Below are 22,236 nucleotides of genomic sequence, written 5' to 3'. Positions count from 1 at the left end.
TATCATGATTGTTGGACCAAATTATATTTTATTAAAATTGAATTAAATGAAGAAGTAAATGGATTTTTTGTTAAACCTTTGAAAAATTCAATGATTTGAGATAAAAACTAAAATATATGTTAACAAGAAAACACCAAATTCAAGGGCGAGAGTGGATTGTGCCATTCCATCTATGTTAATTTTAATTTTAATAAATATTAATTTATCGAACAATCATGATATTTGGCATGTAACCACTTTAGCAGTGCACCAACATGGACCAAAAATAATAACACAATTTTGAGATAGTGTAACAGTACGTCTTTCCCAAATGGATATCCAAGTCATGATCACCCTATAACTCATGAGGTGTTTCAACCTATAGTGACATGTGAACTAACTAGTCAAAACATTTGTGTTATGTATGAAATTATATTTTTTACATTCACTACATAACTTTTGTGTTCCGGTGTAGAAGTTTGAAATTATCTATCAAGTATTTAAATTGGTTGAAAATTTTGTGCAACCTCTGAACTAGCGGGCGCGCCCACCAGTGCAGAAGCTCCCATATAACCCGCAGCCGGGCACCAAAATTTCAAAGTCCTGGAGCGAAATTTTCAGTACGTCGTCATGCTGCCAAAATTTCGCACTGGAACCGCCGTCCTCCTCGACACCGCCGCCGGTCACCTGAGTGTCACCACGCCTCCCGAAGCGCCACCGCGGCCCCCTCCCCGACGCCTCCTCCTCCTCGACGATGCCACTGCTCAACCGTGCGTTGCCGTCCGCCACCACCCCGTCTCCACCACCGGTCGCGCTCCCATCTCCACCGCGGGTCCGCCTTTTCCTCTCCACTGCCGGCCCTCTCCCAGCCTCCGCTTCTCCCTGATGCCGCCAGCCACCACCCTGACGCCGCTGGCCCTCCTCCAGGCTCCGCTCCTCCCCGATGTCGCCGGCCACCTCCCCGACGCTCGACGCCGCCACGCCTCCGCTTCTCCCCGACGCCCGACGCCACCACGCCTCCCTACTCCCCGCCGCTCCTCCCTGAGCCCCGCCTCCTCCCCAACCACCGGCGCGCCACTCCTACCTGAGGCGCCGCTCGTCCCTGAGCCCACGCAGCCGGCGGCCCTCCCCTCTCCCCCCCTCGCCGAAGAACCTCTTCCTCTCCTAGGGGCCACATGGTTTGTTTTTTTCATGCAAATATAATTACTGGATTGCAAATTCTTGTAGAAAACAAAATGTAATAATAAATTTGGTGTTTAAATATTTATGGATTGCAATTTTCATGAATAATAAATATGTATAAATTGTGAAAGGAAAAAATTGTTGTTGATATGCATAAATTCATGAATAGTAGATATGTATAAATTGTGAAAGAAAAAGTTTGGTGTACAAATATTTATTGATATGCATAAATTCATGAATAATAAATATGTATAAATTGTGGAAGGAAAAGTTTGGTGTACAAATATTTATTGACATGCATAAATTCTTGAATAATAAATATGTATAAATTGTGAAAGGAAAAGTTTGGTATACCAATATTTATTGATATGCATAAATTCATGAATAATAAATAGGTATAAATTGTGAAAGGAAAAGTTTGGTGTACAAATAATTATTGATATGCATAAATTCGTGAATAATTTTTAATTGCAAGTATTGCAATTTTGCATATTAAGAGCGATGGACAACAATGAGAACAATGTTGAATCCTCCGAGGAGGATTCTGATTCTGACGACAATTGTGGATTGTATTCTACTCCACCTGAGTACGAACCAAGCCCACCTAGATTTCGTAGGCGTCTAAATGAAGATGACCCTAAGTACGATCCAACCACGGATCATCAGGTACTTGCATGTACATTCATATACTAGCTAGTGATGCGTTTGTTGTTCACATGAAGATGATAAACTCCAACTATTGTTTTCAATATAGAACGATGACCAATCCCCGGTTCATTCCCTACCGTGACGTTGTAGAACATCTACTCTGCATGAAGAGGAGGTAGATGCCTCTACACCACAACCTTCGGCTACTACTGCTTCTAGTAGTAATCCGAAAAGGAAACGTGGGAAACGAAGCTGAAACTAGATCCCTGAAAAGGTATTCTCGTAATAGAAGAGCTTGGCGCCAAAGGTGAGCCCATATTACCTGAGGGAATATCTGCTAGGTTTTGGAACATATGTGGAGCTATTGTCAGGGATAAATTGCAGACCTGGATCACGACTAGTAATCGGAAGAATGTGCCTACCACTACATTGAAAGAAAGGCTGACTTTTCCTGAAGGTCAAGAGAAATTCGCAAGAAACTTTGCTGAGGGCCTACTTGGGAGATGTTTCAGGAATTGGAGGTCTACTCTTAATAAAGAATATGTACAGAAAGGAAAAAATGCTAGGGAAGACTTCGGTAGGATTCCTTCGAAAATGTGGAAGAGTTCATACAACAGAAGAGCACACCGGAAGCAAAAGCCCTGAGAAAAAAAATACTGCGAAGGCTATGAAAGCCGCCCAGAACACCCATCACTTGGGTGTGGGAGGGTACACATTGAAGATCGCTAAATGGAGGAGAGAAGAAGAAGAACAAAGGAGAGCTGGTTTACCGGATATGTTTGAAGGCTTGGATGAGTGTAGCAGTAATTGGGTACTAGCTCGAATTCCGAAAGTAACACCTGATGGCAAGGTTAAATTCAAACGCCCAACAATAGACCAAATTTACAGAGGTTGGAACAGCTCGCCGAGGCGCAAAAGAAGGGTCTTTTCAAGCTGGACAGGGAGAAAGATCAGATAACCGCCGCGATTGGAACTGTGGAGCACTCTAGGTGTGTTCGAGGGATGTCATCAACATTGACCTAGGGTAAATCATTCCCCAATGACCAAGCAAGCTACAGGAAGCGTGACCGTTATAAGAAAAATCTTGAAGAGAAGATGAGAGAAATCGCCAAGCAGGAGTTCGTGGAGTTTTTGGCCAGCCAACACCTAGCAATAGTGGCTGACCTGACAGTATCCAATGGTCGACGATAGACAAAACCAACCATGCTGCTTGCCCACACAGGATTCGTTGCTCCGAGTAGTGTTGGCTTCATTGCAAACGTGAGGTATCCCATTGACGACATACAAGTGGATACACCATGCAGGTTGGTTATACCTTATGGAAGGAAACAAAATAAGTTTTGAGAGGTCGTAATCGGCATGGCAGTAACGGGTCATGTGTTTGCAAAGGCACCCCTGCCAGAATACACCTGGGTGCAAGTTGTTACGGTGTTGAATGAGTCGTGCGAGATAGACATCCCTACTGATGAGGGGATTAAGGTTCTCGGTGATGCGATGAACCAGTACATACTGTGGCATCGTCGAGATATCGTTCTGAATAATGCATCGCTAGAAACCTCACGGTCGAGCCAAGATGTACCCCTTCTAGATTCAAATGTTGACATTGAGAAGCTGACGCTGTTACATGTGCAGGGAGCTACCAATGAGGACGAGGAACCAATGCTATTACCTGTGCGAGAAGCTCTCAATGAGGACGATTGGACATCACTACTCCAAGGCGATGAATGGGTATTTGATTAGAAGTTATTGATCCAACACCGCCTTCGCCGGCATCTCCACCTCCCCAGAGGCCAGTGGTACCTTATATGATCAGCACATATGATCAAAAGGCTCCATCAATGAAAGTCGACAAGTTTTTAAACGTATTGAAAAAGAAGGGTTCATCTTCCAGTGAAAAATCTGTAACTTGCAGCACCTCTTGGCAAAAGAAAAAGGATCAAAACCTCAATTTCTTTGCATCAAATGAAGTCCCAATAAATTATGAGCATGGCAAACCATTCTTGTATCGGTGGGATCTGTTGGAGGGCCCATGGGAACTGAATAAGCTGCATAGATGGATCATGAATGTAATGAAGCAAGGCCTTCGAGCAATCACCGCGCATGTCCCAACTAAGGTTTTCCTTGGCGTTCTCGATTACCAGATTGTGTTCGATTTCGAGGATTTGCATAGACTTTACCGTCGACAACACCTCAACATGAATCTCATTACCGTATGGTGCTTGTAAGTTCACATGTACTGCATACACGAGTTTTAAATACATACGTATATATTTTATATGTCAAGTACCTGAACGACCTATTCTGCAGGATGCAATGGAAGGAGGAAAAATTTACGAACGGCAGGTTCAAGGTAGCGTACCTTGACCCAGCACGAATAAGCGAGCAAGAGCACAAGCTCAAAATGACGGAAATGATCAAAGCACAAATGGAAGCAGCACAGACACAAGCGGAGAAAAATGCTATAAAATTAAAAGCCCACAGAGATGTAATGCACAAAGTGTCCGTATAAATTGCAAGAGTAATGAGGAAAAAGGCTGACAAGGATCGTATCATGGCTTCTTACAATTTTCAGTAAGCTAGCTAATTTTAATTACTATATATATACTTGGTGCTATTTAATGTCATTTATAATATAAATTATTTTAATATAATGCAGAGACCACTGGATTTGCATCGTTATTTTACCCAAGCTAGGGGAAGCAGTGGTCCTCGACTCAGCCAGCTTTAGTAGAGATAAGTACAAGGAATTCATAGGCATTATACAAAAGTAAGACATTCCTTGCAGTACTTGAATGCATGTTGACATTCTATGCACCTAAGTTGTATTACTAACTCTTGTCTTTATATCCTTAAAGTGCGTACAAGCTTTACATACTAAAAGGCGGGGACCACAATCCAAAAAGGAAGGAAGCTATGAAAATAATATATCATAGATTCGTAAGAACATAAAACTTGGTTTTTTTAATATACTATAGACTTGTCATTAATAACAACTCATCATTTTTCTATTTGATTGCAGTGCCACAAGCAACCTTCCGATGCTGCGCTATGTGAATATTACGTGTGCGAGTTCCTCAGAAACAATAGGAGGTACCGGACGAACCCTGAAGACATAAGTCTCTTATACACTGTCATGTGCTAACTTCCTAATGGTAATACATCCTAATCTTCATTTCCTGTATACCTGTAGATGCCTAGGATCGACAATCATGATTCCAAGCTCGAAGACAAACAAATCGACAACATTTGTAGGGATATAGTGAAGTTCATCCAACGCGAGATTTGTCATGAGAATGGAGCATTCTTTGATTAAGATGGCGTGTTGATGGTGGACGACTGCAAAGATCTTTGTAGATGGGTGTAGTAGTTTTAATATTAGCGTGGTAAAGAATAGCTCTATTCCAAATTTTGAATTTTTAATAATGTGAATTATATATTATGTACTATGCATTTTTGAATAATGTGAATTATTTATTATTCAAGTTTGTTGTTATATGGTTGTTAATACATATTTCAATTTGACGGCTAACAACTGGGAGGAAATAGATATTATAAATAACTCACGAGAAATAATATATTGGATGGAAAAATTCATATTCCTGACGGGTGGCATAAGCACCCGCCAGCATAGAAAGCATCTGTGCTGGCGGGTGGCTAACGTCGCCCGCCAGCACGTACAGACAGTATTTATACTGGCTCAAGGTTGCTAGTGGGTGCTTGGCCCGCACATATCACATGTAGCCGTCAGCGTAAATCTTTTATAGCCTAGTGCAAGTAAAGTTAGCCAGCGTAAAGTCACCGGATCCTGTACGTATAAGCTTGGTTGATCGCTAGCGATCCGGGTTACACTTTAACCCGATCCCATGCACGGACCAAGTTGTTAGTTGTCGGACATGCTGCACGCGCGCATCTTCTTCGTTCCATCCCCAGGTGCTGATAATCCCTCGCCACCTTTTTAATCTTATTAACCGGGCTGAATAGCTCTTTTTTTTGAAAAGTATGAATAGCTCTTTACATCACCAGTTCTCTCTGGACTCCGGCCGGCCATCTCATCTTAGGGGATGGGTCCTAATTAAGGTTGAAGCCAAGGATTGCGGACATCATTACACTTCGCTCCTTATCGCAGGTCAAGGAAACCTTCTCTTCCTTTTGCGTTTGGTGTCGTTGAAAAAAAAAACAAGTGGTTCGAGACAGTATATAGGAAAACTCTGCTGGCTGAGTTGGACATCAACGAATGCCAAGGTAAACCTCAAGTCGTCCAACAAGTTATAAACAAAATGATCAGAGGAAGATGATGATGTCATCTCCCAGAAGATGCAGTGTCAGCCACCATGGGCGCGCTTTTGTGACTTTTGTCCCATACATGCAGCGGCCCGGGCAGACGCGAGCGCGACAAAATGTGATATCATACAGGTGTGTGTGTGACTGTGGCAGTGGCGGTCCGTTAGTGATTGGTGTCACCTCAATCTTTTTCACACCACCATGCGATGTTCTCTAGGAGCACGGATCCCATGCTGGCCGAAATTTTGTGCCATGTCAGTAGCAGTACAATTTTGCAACTTCAATGCAATGACGTAGCTCAGCTAGCTTGATCAATAATTACTACGACTTTTTTGGGTAAAAACAAGAATTACGCCTTGACAATATCAAATGCAGCACTAGCGCCGGCGCAGTGCGTAGGAATTTGTGGGCTCTCAAGTAAACCTTCAAGTAATCCACAGTATAACTAACAAATATACCCGTATGTTGCAACGAGTTCACAAGGATTACACGAAAGCAGAAGCACAACACATCATTGTGAGTTCTTTTTTTAATGAACCTAAAATAAATAGCACAATTGGCCTAATTGCAAACACAACAAACCGTCCATGCATGCACAATGTAAATTTAGATTAATTTACTTTGAATAAATTTAGCAAGGACAAACTTGTGTGGACATACTCTAGAAAGACATTATCAATTTGAATCTTATAATTTATACAAATATAATGGTTCTTCATGAAGTTTACTTAGAGCAACCTCGGATGACGTGTTTTTTCATGGTTTTGTCTTTGCTTGTATTTGCTTAAATGTCATGTTTGCTTGAGTAATTTCACATGATCATGTATTGCTTGCCTGTCTATGCACGGGTGTTAAATTTGCATAACATGTTCTAGCACATTTTGCTTCTATTTAATTATTTGTGTGTATACTATAGTTATTTTTGCATAAATTATTCTCACCTCATGTGCAATAATGTTCTATATTAACAAGGTCAGCTCTGACCGCCCCTTTCTCGCTGCTTATGATCTTAGTGGCGGAGGAAAGCAGGGGACTGGAGAATTATAGCGCTCAACAACCCATGCAGCAGCATGGCTAGAATTTATAAAGGATATGAACGGTAGAAGTTTGTAAAACTTGGTTTATGAAATATTAATATATTAATATATGATAATAACATAAGAATTAATAACCTAACACCTATCACAGAATATGGCTTCACTCCTGTGTCGTAACCATCTCCACAACTAGAAAGTGAACCAGGACTACACGCTCGGTAAGTCGGTAGTGATACCTAGCTTCAAAACTGCGAGCGAATGTAGTCTTCACTCCATGAAATCGGAAATTTTACAGCTAACTGGATTTACTTGACCCCATATATTGGCTCCACCGCTCCTCTCTAGTGTGCATTTGTTGAACTAGATAGAACCAGTGGAGACCCTTAGCATAACATAGCCCATCCTCCAAAACGTTGATTCAATCTCATGTTGCATCATTCAATTATAACTAGCATAATGCCTGTGCGTTGCTACGGTGAAACTCATTCTTGAATCTCTATAGTTGGTTGATGTAAAGTGTTCCTTTTCCTTGTGTTTGATCAATGGAATACACATGTTGTATAGCTGCCAAAAGAGTATTTGGATGCTGCCAAGCTTTTTGTGCGTGCCTCGTGTATAATCTTCTAACACTAACACCTTTGCTAGGGCAGTTTCTACACGTTTTGTTTTTATCCTTCATGACTAAATTTGGGCAATGTATGATCTTTCCCTGTCCACCTGAGTTGAGTGAATCTGAGTTGGGTGGCTGAATCATGGGCAAATTGAAGCTCCTTTCTTTTCTTCCCATGAACGAAATATGGTTCAGTTCCTGATGATCAATCTATTTGTTTTCCTCAACTCTCATTATCAGTGCCTGGCAAAGCACTTCAAAACTATCCATCGGTAGTAACAGTGAGAGGAATGGAACATTTTGACACGCTACCCTGCATTAGCACTGGAGGTGTTGTATTGCAGCTCCGACCAAATTTATGACCATCATGGAAGAACGCACCCTTGGATGTTCAGAAGAGTAGCAGCATCTACTTCAGTTGCACTTGTTTTGTCCTAGCACGGTTGAAAAGCTGAAAGACAAGATACCCAGTAGCCAGTATTATGTTTGCCTTCTCGCTAACATGTAGCTGGCCAGGCTTCAATTAGGTTCACCGTGATCTGATTGATGCTGGGAACTTATGAAAAAAAAAGTATTTTAGAACCTTATGAAATGGTGTATTGAATTGCCAGAGGTTCAGAATTTATAATATTTCATAAGACCACATGCCTGCAGCCTGCCATTGTAATACCAAAGCACATGTTTAAAATTCCTTTCCCAAAACTTCAGGTTATCTGTACACATAACACAACAACTTTTGCTTCTCCTCCATCTGGTAAAAGAGAAAATGTAATTCCCGTATTTCAGTGATGTGGAGGAGGAGCCGCGGTTGACCAACAATTACAAGAGTTAAACATCAAGTTTAGCGACCAAACCAGCAGCACTGTGCCGAACGGAGAGTTCCTTGGGCCGCCCGGTTTGCCGCCGTCGCCCTTCATGCGTGCTGCGGCGGAGGCCGCCGACGGGGACGAAGGAAGCAAGGAGATTGTCGTGCTGTACCGCTACACTAGGTTCTTGAGGGCACGCGGCGGGCAGCGCGGTGTGGAGGCATGCCGTCGGACGAAGCTCCACCACCTCCGCTTCGCCGTTCCGGCCGTCGGCGACATGGATAGCTCGTTGGCGTTGGCCGGATCGTCTCTCGGCCCGCTGATCTACCACGGTCTCTTCCGCCGGTAGCTCCACGAACCGACCGACCTCGCCTCCGCTTCGCCGTCCCGGCCGCCGGAGACATGGAGAGCTCGCTGGTGTTGGCCGGGTCATCTCTCAGTCCGTTGATGTACCCCGGCCTCTTTCCGCCTGACAGCACTGGGCGGACCAAGAGTCGGAGGGGGCTGACCACCGCTGCCCCTTCCCTACGCTCGTGCTCACCGGCGAGGAGCTGAAGGAGAAGAGGGGCCTGTCCCCGTGCCTACCGGCTGCCGCCGCCGCCCCCCCTTCCCTGCGCTCGTGCTCGCTAGTCAGGAGGGGCGCCGCCGAAGGAGAAAAGGGGCCGCCCCGCCCCTTCCTTGTTGCGTTGCCTGGCCTCAGTAGTAGAAGCACCGCCAACCTCCTATTGCACCACCGCCGACAAGATGTGCCGCCGGGAGGAGAGGAGGGGGGCGGAGATGGGCGCCGTCGGAGTGCGGAGGGTGGCCGCTGGATCTGCGGGTGTCCGCTGCCGGTCCCGCAAGGATGCCCACCGCCGTGCCGCCCAGAAGACAGAGTCAGAGAGGGGGCCGTTGGAGATGGAAGAGGAGTGCTGCTGGAGCTCGGTTGGGGGTGCCGCCGACCTCCGCGGTGCGGTACCGGGCCCGCTCTGGCCGCCGGGGCGCCCAACCCCCTCCGTCGCCTCTGTTTTAAAGGAAGGAGAACCTTTATCCCCTTTAACCCCCTCCCTTCTCTACGTTTTCTACCCGAGCCCTCCATCTGTTCAACATTTGGACTGCGGGTTGATTACCAAAAAGTTGAGGGGCTTTTTTGCAAAACCACCATGACGGACGAAAACCCTTGATAAGCTCATATTCCACCAGTAGAGTATAAGTTCATACAAACTAGTTTTTAATCATTTATACTTGTAAGTTGCATGGCATAGTATCCATGATTTAGATCTACAATGTGAACTCCAAGGACTCTATCAGTAATATAGAGCAAGTATGAATGTGCTATCTCGAGCCTCATAGACCAGCTCCAATGCCTATCCATAGATAGTGAAACTATTTGTAGGCGAGGTAAAACAAATATGAGCATGAAACAAACCTTCTTGAACCATTCTCAAATGAAACTATGTAAATATTCACCCCAGCAGCTTCACTGCTTGCTGTAAGATCTCTTTCCAACTATTGTTGGTGTGTATTAAGCTATGATAGAGTAGGTCCTATAGGCAAAAAGTAGGAACACATATATTGGAAGAAACCAAATTATTCAATCGTCATGCACTCAAAATGCAAACAAACTAAAATGAGTGATGAAGGCAAATAGCATATCGTGTCTTCCACATGTATCTTTGCAATCCTTTGAGGCATCTTTGTCAGATCTGGCTCGTTCATATCATGCATACGCTTTCACTTTAAAATAATAGTAGTTTGGGAAAAGCCACTAGGTTTCAGCTTCCAACTTGTCCAATGTTTTCCTCACAACATCACATGTAGCCACATATTCTTGTACCACTTCGATGTCGTGGGTGTGGATAGCAGTATTGTTAGCCTCACCTTCAACACACATTCGTCCCTTATCACACACATGAAGCAAAAAATAGACACCCTCCATTTTAGGGCATGTACTCATCCAACTCTCTCACCCCGCGCAAAGGCGCAACTATCTCAACTATTACTGTTTATAACCATGAGATAGGCTGAACCACCTAAATAATATATATTCAGATTCTAAGAATGCACAGAAGCACAATTTTGTACACTACTAGAAATTAATATGTTGATTAGTGAAGTAGTATATGGCAAAGGTAGAAAGTGTCATATGTTTAAGCTGTTTTTCATTGAAAACATCATAAACCTTGCCACAGAGAAAATTAAATTACTAATTAAAAAATATGAAAACTTGTCACCGAAGCCAAACAAAAACTTCACCAATCGATACACTACAATTTTGTGATGAAATAAGATCAACAAAAGTTGTCACTAATCAAGATCCTTAGTTTTCTTTACCTTGTGGAGTTTCTTGCATATTAAAATTGCATTTTTGAACTATCTCTTGATTATCTATTAATTATTGATTTATTGTGTTGAAGATTAAATATAAAACTAATGAAAAGTGACCCGTATGTTTCTAAAATATCACTATATTATTTTTATGATTTTTCCAGCATTTATATCTTACATTTTGGCAGGTTTAAATTTATTTGATTTTTCTAGATTAAATTAAATGCTAAAGTATTGAAAATTCTTAACCTTCCTAGGGCCAAGTCTAGTCTGGCTCATCCTCGCTCCTTTTTTTGAGCCTATGGGCTAAATGTTTCTTCCCTACCCACTTCATCTCTCTTTCATCCTGGCCATTTCATTTTCTCTGTTTTTTCCCCTTTCCAGTCCGGTATGCGCCCATACACCAAAATGGGTGTCAAGAAAGTGGTGAAGGATCAAGCCTCATGGTTGGGCTACTAGATAAGGGTTTGGGCGGTGACGCCGGGGGGTGGGGGGGTGGGTGAGGGTCCATCTCGATTTAGACTCTGTAGAGAGCTTTTGGAGATCTTTGCAATATTGTACATAATGATACCTCATTTGATTATCAAAATGTATGGAAAAAACTTGCGCATTCCTCTCTTTGTTCCAATCTTTTAAATTAGACACGTAGGATTTAATGGAGTCATAACATAACATTTGATAATCAAATGATATTGGTTTTTATACAATCTCAGACAGCTCTTGACATTGTTTCAGTAGAACCCATTGTTTTGGAATAAAAAGTTATGCCAAAAATACAAAATTCTAAAAAAATAAACATGAAAGATAACCTTGTGTTTATCATGTGATTGTATTTAACCACCTCTTATTTTTAGCATAACATTTTTCACTCTAGACATCAATTTGGATAAATCCATCTTATTTAATTACTAAATTTATTGGAAAGGTCTTATTTAATTCATTTTGTTCTAGCTGTAAATCACAAAGAGAATAATGAATTGGACTTTTATTATAATTTTCGATGACTAAAATTAGATGGATTTTTATACAAGATGGATTTGTGTACAACCTTGCAGATCTTTTCACAAGCTTTCCGTGGAGTCCAAAATCATCAATAACAAAGTCCACTATGAAAAGTTAAGCTAAAAATATGAAGTATGAAAAATACATTGAGAGGATATCTTGTCTTTATCCTCAGAGCAGTGTATTGTTTAACACTTTGTATTTTTAGCATGCCTTTTCACTTTGGACTCCGATTTTCATAATCTTGGACTATGTGGAATGCTTGTTAAGATCTCTATAATATTTTACAAAAAATTATCTCATTTTAATGCTAAATTCTTCAGGACAAGTGTAAATCATTCCTCTCTTTTTTTTATCTCCAAGTCAGAATAAAGAGAGGAATGAATTGGATTTTTCAATAAAAGTTTATGATTAAATGAGGTGGATTTCTATACAATCTTGTAGAGCTCTTCACAACATTTCCACGAAATCCAAGAGTATAAAAATCAAGGTCCAGAGAGAAAATTTATGCGAAAAATATGAAGTGTTGAAGATGCACAGAGTGAAACTTATGGTTCTAAAACTCTTAAAAATATGCATTGAAAGAGTTTAACACTACAAGGGCTTATGATGTTTCATGTCCCTTTCAAAATATTACGAACTAGTTGACCATTAGTTATTTTATATAGGACTTCTTTGATAACATATTCATAATAAATATAGTAAAGTACTCTTCTTGAAAATAAAACCTCCAACCAACATTCTTGCTCATTGTGGCTACGATAGCAGGGATGATTCATTTGTGGGAAATATGAAGGTGAAAGGATGAAGGAATAGTCTAGTCCACCACAGCTATACACCTTTTCTCAGTTTTTAATTACTTGTTCTGTAGAGCCTTTGTATTGCAATGAGCAAAGCTCATATAGATCCATAACCTTTTATTACAAAGTTTTGTTATACATGAGAACAAGCAGATGACGCCAAGGATGAAGAAAATCACTTTTGTCTCACTCTCTTTTCTCGTCTTCCCCTGAAGGATCCACCTTGGCTACTGCACAACAATAGCTCACACTGTTGTCTTCCATGCCATTGCACTGGCTTGACTGGTCATAACGAGTGAATTTAACCTTAACCTTCATTGAGCAATGCTTCAACATCTAACACAATTCAAGAACCAAAACAATGATAATCACAATAAGAAAGATAACAAACAGTGATGGGATCATTGTGATTAGAACATTTACATGAAGGAAAACACTGATGGGGTGGCGACCACAGATGGTGTTCTTGTACTCTTGCATATATTGGCTAAAAGCATTGGGGCTGCCAACCTCTATGATCTCCATGCCCATGCGGTCCAATGCCTCGATGGACTTGTGGATGGCACCATGGTTCTCATCATAGTATGTGTACTTGTACCTAATGAAAATGATGATTACTCTTATAGCTACAATATTAAATGACATATTTGTACTCTTATAACTACACCCTAGATTATAGAAATAGGCATACCAATAATTTTATTCTTGCATTGAGGGCATAATATGCTACGCCTATACATGTGGATGAATCAAAATTATATATCACTCGATATATTGAAAACATGGATTCATGCTTGACCATTCCAAAAGCCACAAACATATATGCAACTTCAAACCCTCCCAAGTCATTCCAAAAGTATGCCATGACTATGAATGTATTCTAAATTAATTAGTTTCGATTGATAAAATTTTAATGTTATGTTAATTAGAGGGATCATTAGTGTCGCATGACAAATGCTACGGTAAACTGAGTGTATCTCAATTGGTTATGTTCCTTATGGTGTAACCTGCTCATTCGGGTTTGAGTCATAGGCTAAGCATAGGTGCTTGTTTTTCTTGAATTATTTCAAGAATCAATAGTGCTATATTCTTTTAGTTGTATGCAATGCACGAGGCGCCTGTGGTGACTTCATCAGTCTCAAGATCCAACCTAATCTTTTTGAAGGTGCTCATAGCTGTAGGGTCATATTGATGAGTGGACGTCCGTGTTTGTAGTGTGTTTTGCCAAAAAAAAAAAGAGAAAAGTTATACCATTTGCTCTGACCAGGAAGGTAATTCGAGACAATTTTAGACAACAATGATGACATATAATTGAGAAGAAATCAACTTTTCCTTCTATGCTCTAAGTTCCAGTATCGACAAGAAATCATGTTCTTATAAAAGAGATGTCAGTAAAAAGGGATGATAAAGAGGTGAGGGAAATAAAAGAGATGTCATGGGCTCAACTGTTCAACAAACTATACTTGTATTAAACTCATTTAGTTCATATTAACCAATGTTTATGTATGATACCATGAATGCCTGTTTCTACACTAAAATAAGCAAAAAGAACAAACATGTAGACATGCTAGAACTAATTAATCACTTACTTGGATCCCCAATGGCAGAAGTCTGTGGAGACAACAAAGAAGTTCTTTGGGTCATCTAGATATTTACCAAGCAGCTGCCCATACATGGCTTCGTTCTCAAAATCAAGAGAGCCAATAAGGACAGGAACAACTTTTACAGTGTGGCTGTTAAATCAGCATGATATAGAGACAATTAGAATGCGAATGCAGTATTTTCTTTCTTAACATGGTTACTAGATATAAATAACTTAATATGAATAAAGAAATTACCCCTGAAAGACTTTAGAAAGGTAGGGTAAAAGCATTTCGAAACCATGTTCAGCTTCATCAACACTAAGGTCCATTAATTCAAATTTCCCTGTATTGTTGAGTTCTTCGGTGACTGAAAAACAACAAAATGTCAGAATATATATGTATTTGGTGGTGAAGTTTCAGGTAAAGCCGAACAAGATTATTGTTATTGAAATAGAAGTAATAACATGGTGCATAATTAAGACCTATATAACAGGTAGCGATTGGCTATGGGGAGGAGAGTACCTATATGATAACAAGGCTTACACCCTATCTAAGTCATGAGGTAGGAACAAGTGAGAATTGAAAGAGCAGGATATTTACTAAGTCTTCAGAAAAAAGATCAGGAAAGGTTTGCTGGGCTCAATTTGTCTTGCCGCACTGCTATCCCCTCCATACATTGACCCAAAGGTTGAGGTCAAGCATATTGTGTACTGCAAGTCTGTAACATGCGTGCTTTGAAGTTCTCTTGTTGTGGTTGTGGGATCTAGAACCGGAAGTGCCACTCAGGACTCATGGTGGCAATATAGCCACACTTAGTTGCGATAACTGCCATGCAAGCTAGTCTGCATCTTTGAGTAAGCAATGGTCATTGTCACATATGGTCGAGATTCCTGCAGAGAGCTAGGCAGCTGAGAGAGGGATACAGGGTTGACTCCTGCAGGATGGAACTCGATACATGTCTTGTATTTGAATCTCCCTTATACTCCCTCAGTTCTTAACTATATAACGTTAAGGACAAGCAAATTAGTTTAGTTTTAAACTAATTAGCTTGTCATAATCATCATTTATTTTAAGGATAGGTGTAGTACATCATCATATATTTGATGATAGAGGTAGTGCTACACACAACCACAATATTTTGCACAGTCCATAGTGGGTCCGTGTTTACTCCGAAGTGAATTTTGCAGTTAGAATGATTAGAGAGCTTAATATGTACCTTCCTGATCTACTCGCAAGTCCCCAATCGGTGTGCTATAGACTGTAGCTTTTGTGAGAGCACATTTTGCAGTGTAGTGGCGATGGGAAGGGCTGAGAAGAAACACCCGAGAACTGGATCACATTCAGAAACAATGACATCAATAGAGTCACATATTTTTAAGTAAATCAAGTACTTCCTATAATCATAGATATAAGTCCAATCTTGGTTGGTACTAAGTCAAACTTACTTAAGTTTGACTAGAGATATCTATAAAATGCATTATCTTAAATTACTTAAGTTTGACTAGAGATATCTATAAAATGCATTATCTTAAATGAAGAGATACAAAACTAGGTTCCATAACGAATGTAGTATTGTCAATCTTGTGCTGTTAATTTATATAAAATTTGAAAGATTGATGGTTAAAAGAAAAGATATGACTTAGGACACATCTAGTTTGAGAGCACTACTAGAAATAGTAGCTTCCATGACCTTTTGCGCGTGACGTTCTAAAACTTCGTCATTGAACATGCCACATCTATGACGAAAATCTCATGTTCATCATAGATCATCGGCGAGAGCCTCAGCTGCTATGGAATTATGATGAAAAAAACACGTGTTATAGAACAACATCTCATATCGTCACAAAACGGTGCGCCACCAACATCTCGTATATGTAACGCCACCGACTTGTCATAGAACCGGTGGGCCACATGTAGCGTTGGGACCCATAGGTCCACTTGTGATGCCAGAGGGTCCAACGTGTCTACGTGGCTGCCACGTATAGCGACGAGGACCCGCCGGTCCACATGTCAGGGCCGTGGGACTGATATGTCAACGTGGGGTCCACTAGAGAGGTGGGATCCAGTGATCCATGTGTACGAGTGCGGGCCCAGCAGGCCGACATGGCTAACACATGTAACTGTAAGTCTCGGTTGACTGGTCCAACATATCTACATGGTAGCCACGTGTGGTGACTGGGATCCGACGGTCCACGTGTCAGGGTTGTGGGTCCAATATGTCAACGCGAGGTCCACTGGGGAGGTGGGACCCGGCCATCCAAGTGTACGAGTGTGGGCCAACAGGCCGACATGGCTACCACGCGGGTCCCGTTGGGTGGGTCCCAGTGGTCCATGTTTACGCGCAGTGGATCCAGCAGGTAGTCGTGGAAGCCATGCATAGATATGTAGCCTCCTTGCCCAGTCCAGCATGGCCACATCGTGGCCACGTGTGATGGTGGAGCCAGCAGATAATAAGACCTCAGCTTATTTCAAACTCAGGCCCAAGATGAAATTGATGTGAAGCCAGTCCAGGTTTGAGTGAGCCACCAAGATCCACTCGATCCGGCCCAGGAAGATAAACAGGCTTGTCGAACGAGCACTAAAAAGCGAACAAAAATTTTGCTGCATCACGGGATCGAACACGGGCCAAAGGCAGTGCGGTAGTTGCTATCCACCATTGCTCTACTCAAGTGTTTTCGACTAACTCCACACTCGCATTCTTGTTCTTGCGCACGCTCACTGAGGAGATGGTTGCCATCCCCGAGATGCGATGCCGCCTTAACTTCCCAGCGGTCAGCGGCAGTTCCAAGAGGGATTTTCAAGAACTCCTCACCGTCGTCACCAGTTCCCATGCTAGCTTGTAGAGGGAATTTCAAGAACTCCTCTCATCGTCCTCGCCATTTCCCCAAGAGGGGTTCTCAAGAACTCCTACTGTAGCCCCCGGTCGGCCCCCTCCACCGTGCCCCTTCAATCACCGTATGTCGCGCTGCTCTGCCTCTCCAGCGCTTCGGCTCGCTGCTGTCCATGCACCGTTGCTCCATCCACACCCCGCCGCGCGAGCCCTCGGGTGGCCTCGTTGCGCTCCGCATCGCGTGACGTCGACGCCGGCAAACATGGCGGTGAGGCGGCACCCCCCATCACTGGCGGCGCTCCCTACCAAGGTGGCCATTGAGATTGCCGGCGACCTCACTGTGACCTTGGAGCGACCCATGGATGACCATTGCAGCCTACGGGCAACCTGCTCGTTCATGCGCTACGTGTGCGGCGATCGCACCATCGGCCGGTGCCTGGCAATAGATCAGTTCAGACTCACAATGTCGTTGAACGAACCCGTCAACTATGGCACCCTCCTTGCTAGCCTGACCCAAGTCAGCTTCCTCACTGGGATAAAAGTCATATTCGGGGAAAACCGCAGCACCCGGCCATGCCTCGACGATCTCGCCCGCGCCGCCGCGGGAGGGCACAAAGTTGCGGCCTATCTGGTCACCCTCTTCCTCTATAGGGACAATGGCGGCACTGGTGATGACGACACTGCGAGGCGGTACATGACAAAGGTAGAGGGTGAGAAAGAATAGAGGGCGGCGGCGGGACGAGGATGCGGCTGAGCAATAAGGGGTGTCGGTTGTGCCGCGAGCAGGTTGCAAACGTGATCCACCAAACAACGTGGTGCAAGTGGGGCAAACCGCTACCGCTGCCGGCATAGGTGCATGGTGATCTTCCGTGCACAGGTGGCGGCGTTCCAAAAGGATGGGAACAAAGGACTCTGTTTTACAGGAGGACTGTAGGATTCACCGCGAAATGGTTTTGTTCGAAAGAGCAATTGGAATATGAAACTAATTCACTTTTTACATGCAAATGTGAATTAGTGTAGCTTTTGCTTTCCTGATCTTATGTGTGTGGAACTGTTGTCAGCACTTGGCATTCCGTCAGGACCTCCAGTGCTTGTGTTATGAACTTATGTGGTTCTGAATTGTCAGTGAACTAATTGTGGTGGTATCATGTGAACTTTCTGTGAATTGCGCTGTATCGTTTGGTGTCTGATGAAATGGTTCTGTATGAACGTGGACCTGTATGATATGGACATGTGTAACATCCAGAAAACGAAATGTGGTGGTCCAATAAGAAACTGACACGTGTACTAATCGGTAACTGACACGTGGGCCAAACATAAAAGAACATGTCATAAACAGAATTGCAAACGTGGACTGATCAGAAATGACACGTGGACCAATAGTAAAATGGCACTTGTAACACTAACGAATCGACACGTGGAAACATAAAAAAAGACACATTGACCAATAGGAAGATGACACGTGGACAAACCGGGAAAGGACTCGTGGACCAATAGAAATAAGACACATGGGCAAACAGGGAAAGGACAGTGGACAAACGGGAATATGACATGTGGATAAATGGGAAAATGACACGTGGGCAAATTGGGAAAGGACATGTGGACAGACAGAAAAATGACACGTGGACACATAAGAAAGTGACATGTGGACCAGTTGAAAGGATGACATGTGTCAACACATTACGGTGACATGTGGGTGAATAGAATAATGACACGTGGACTTGCGTCGTCTCAACACATGGCCTTATGCTAGCTAGCCACGTGGCTGTCCTCTTTGCGACACGTGCGGTCCGACACGTCACCTGCCAGCGTGGATGAAGCCACGTCGCGTGCTAGCGTGTTCGGGACACGTCACTTGCCAGCGTGGATGGTGCCACGTCACCTACCAGCATGAACGGGGATACGTGGATCTGAAAGTTCAGTGACGTTTTTATAACCCGTCAAAGAAAAACATGGTTCCATGATGAAAGTTTTTTCATCACAGATAGAACCAATTCTACAACATTTTTGGGCAGTTCGTCACAAAAGTACAAACTTGACGCTCCATTTTTTACGGACTGAAATTCATCACAAATTTGTTGCAAACCTTCCTTTATGACGAATTTTGCCTTCACAGTGACGAAAACTGTTCATCATTGAAGCTATGATTTCCACTAGTGGAGGACGAGATACATGAAACCCAATAATTTGAGGTAGCGTTAATATTGTAGCAATGCTGCTGACTTTGCATGGCCAATTTATGATTGAATTTGCCCATATTCAGTTCATATATGTATGTCTTGGTAGAAATTTCTTGAAACATAAAAAGATCAGATATATAGGTAATAACTACTTCTGGGTTCCTTACTAGCCACCGTAAATTATCTGATCCTTTATTTACCATCCATTTTCTCATTGATATGCGGGACAAATTGCTTTGTCATAGACACAGCGGGGAATTTCAAGTAGTCTAGTTGCAAATGAGAAATTTATCATAATTCTAGCAGTAAACCATGAAGGTTCCAAGAACTAGAAAAAGATTTTCAATATAAAATTTTACAGTTGACGTGAAAGTGAAACCTTGTTACTACCGAGGGTTAATTCTTTCCGGTCACTGGTATTGAATTCTGAGCTGCCTTGACACCTTCCTAGCAAATGGCAACTAAGGCTAATCTTGATGGGGAAATTTTATATTTTTGCTTCCAAGAGTGCGACATCTGCTTAATGGGGGAATTTCATATTTTTGTTTCAAGAGTGCAACATGTGCAAGAAAGCATTTAATTGATGATTGAAATTGTTCTTCTAATGCTATGTTTCGTAGGTAACATAAACAAGAGAGTATTGATGTCGAAAACAGTGTCCAAGTAGTTTTATTAGATGAAACCTCTTACGATCTCTTCATTATTACTTTGTTATTATACTCCCTCCGTCTCACAAAGACTGTTCGTTTAGCCTTCAAAACTTATCCCACAAAGAGTGTTCATATAACTTTCAGACAATACAACAAAGGCCCTCATAATACCTTCTGGCCCAGTTAACGAATCGACCATTTACTCCCACCATTGATGCCCGAGCCAGACTCGCTAAATAAGGAAGGTTAATAGGTCCAACAATTACTACAAGCGTGCATGCATAATTAATTCTACTTGGTAATCCATCCGATTAAGAAGAGTTGTTAGGGGTACTTTGGACTTTTAGCATTGCTACTATCTTTTCTAAAATTTTCTAAACAAATAATCTTTGTGGGATGGAGGGAGTACCTCGTAAAAAAAATGCTAACTTGACATTCTATTTAATGAAAAAAGCCACATTGCAAGTGTCCTAATAAACATGTTGCCTTGAATTTAAAGGTTACTTTCTTCTCACAGTATCCACAATATACCCAATGCAATAAGAAATGTGAATTCGTAACAAGACATGGAAATATGAGGGAAAAATGAGTAATAACATGTTAAATGACTTACAAGCTAGACGGGTTGATATTGCCAAAAGCATAAGCTGCATAGCTCCCGGCGTGCATATAACCAGCATGACTATAGTGAGAGTTAAACTTGTTATACATAGCAACATTGTTAATCCGAAATTCAATCATCAGTTTCCAGATAATTAACAACTTACGGTGCAATTATTGCCCTAACATCTGGATTCTTAGTGATGCCAGCTTCCCTCAGCCAACCATCAAGTTCCTCTTCCAGCTTCCTAGCTGATTTGTATACATGGAATGGACAAGATTTAGAAGTGAGGACATCAGGGTCAGCAGTAAACCATAAAGTTAATTTATAGTCTTTTTGAAAACTTGGATTATTAGAATCACTGTACACATAAATTGTGTTAGAACGCAGGTATTAAATAACAACTTATCAACAATTGTTCCGACGCACAATCGATGACCACCTTAGCTTGTTTGTGCCGTGCTGTGTGCATATCATTCAAGACAATACTTGCGCTCAGAGTAATTGTTTTTTTTTTCTAAAGGGGTTCTCGGGACTAGGCTGTAGCATGTATCTGTTCTTAATAACCAAATATAAGGGATTGTCCAGAGCAGTGTGCCTAGCTAAATTTGTGGGCTGCTTGCTTAAGCTAGCCTGGCCTGACAGATTGCTATAACTTGTTTGTTGGTTGCCGGCCTGTTCATGAAAAAGAAACTTAAGAAGCCCATATGGTATAAATCTCACAACTTTTTTAGCAACTGATGACCGAGTAGGAAAACTGTGAAAATAAACATTGAAACATATAGCAGATTAGCATTCACCCATCTGTATCCACATCAACTACCCATCAGTTCGCTGCGGATCGGCATACGCAAGCAGAAATGGCAGAAATAGAGAATGAAAAAAACAAGAGAAGAGAATCCCCAATCATTTGACACCATGAGGCATGAGCAAGTACGTAGCTGGAGTTGGGGAATTCTGAATGAGTACATGAGTCTTGTATAAGAAATCACACCGTGAATGAGCTAGCGAAGAACAGAAAACTAGAGAAGGATCTGTCTGTACCCATAGGAAGCATCTGTAATTATGATGCGATGAAATTTCAGAGGAAATTGTACAAGCAGGAAAAATTATTGTGAAGCGGCATCCATTATTGAAGCAGCCGGAACCATACCGTCGCTGGTGTACCACGAACCGGCATAAGCAGCTCTTCTCACCACCTCCATCGCGTCCAGATCGGAGAAGTGGGTTGGGAGGAACGGTTTGCCTGGATTCAAGAATGCACAGGACAGTTTCAGTCTCTTCTTTCTTGTTTATGGTTGGGCACTCTTGGCCGTACCCTCTCCTCCGTCTTTTCTTTTAGCAACTGTCAGGCCCCGGTTGGCATTCGTGCCGCCATTACGCAGCTAGCCCTTAAATTACGTATCGATCGAAATTAGCGCAAGATAATGTGTTCTGACAAGTGACAGGTGTAGATCCTGATTTCAAATCAGTAGGTGGATGGATTTTCTACGGTCTCCGACGGTAATAAAGCCTACGAAGGTACACAACGCCAGCGAAGCTTTTGTTTGAAACAGTATTGCCTTTTAACAATTTGTTAAGGTTGGATATCTCGGTAGTGGGGTTTGGTGTGTGGGCTGCTGCCCATCTGTTACCATCGTACGTTCACCCTCCTCCACGCTCGTCTCCGGCAGAAATAAGACGGCCTCACCGGAGGCCTGGCCGGACACCACTGATGATGCGACCCTGTCCATACGACGC

The 22,236-nt window shown here is 42.3% G+C and overlaps 1 protein-coding gene across 1 annotated transcript; it reads right to left on the bottom strand.

The window, feature by feature from the left end:
* Window positions 1-12,575: 12,575 nt before the first annotated feature.
* LOC101774225 (protein MEMO1) lies at window positions 12,576-21,851 on the bottom strand. The gene is made up of 8 exons (XM_004952492.2): window positions 21,650-21,851; window positions 20,663-20,747; window positions 20,509-20,577; window positions 15,452-15,564; window positions 14,491-14,602; window positions 14,242-14,385; window positions 13,076-13,250; window positions 12,576-12,988 (listed from the first exon to the last, which is right to left on the bottom strand). Exons 1-8 carry the CDS (start codon window positions 21,699-21,701, stop codon window positions 12,839-12,841), a joined length of 900 nt encoding a protein of 299 aa, XP_004952549.1. The 5' UTR covers window positions 21,702-21,851; the 3' UTR covers window positions 12,576-12,838.
* Between the last annotated feature and the right edge of the window lie 385 nt (window positions 21,852-22,236).

The sequence above is a fragment of the Setaria italica genome, chromosome I (assembly GCF_000263155.2).
Source record: "Setaria italica strain Yugu1 chromosome I, Setaria_italica_v2.0, whole genome shotgun sequence".
NCBI lineage: Eukaryota > Viridiplantae > Streptophyta > Magnoliopsida > Poales > Poaceae > Setaria > Setaria italica.
This window is presented reverse-complemented; position numbering and strand designations above follow the sequence as displayed.

Coding starts and splice junctions, on each gene's coding strand:
- LOC101774225 (XM_004952492.2), bottom strand. CDS start 21,701: ATGGAGGTGGTGAGAAGAGCTGCTTATGCCGGTTCGTGGTACACCAGC. Junction 20,748..21,649: donor TTCGTGGTACACCAGCGACG/GTATGGTTCCGG, acceptor TATACAAATCAG/CTAGGAAGCTGGAAGAGGAA. Junction 13,251..14,241: donor TTCTGCCATTGGGGATCCAA/GTAAGTGATTAA, acceptor CATTTTCATTAG/GTACAAGTACACATACTATG.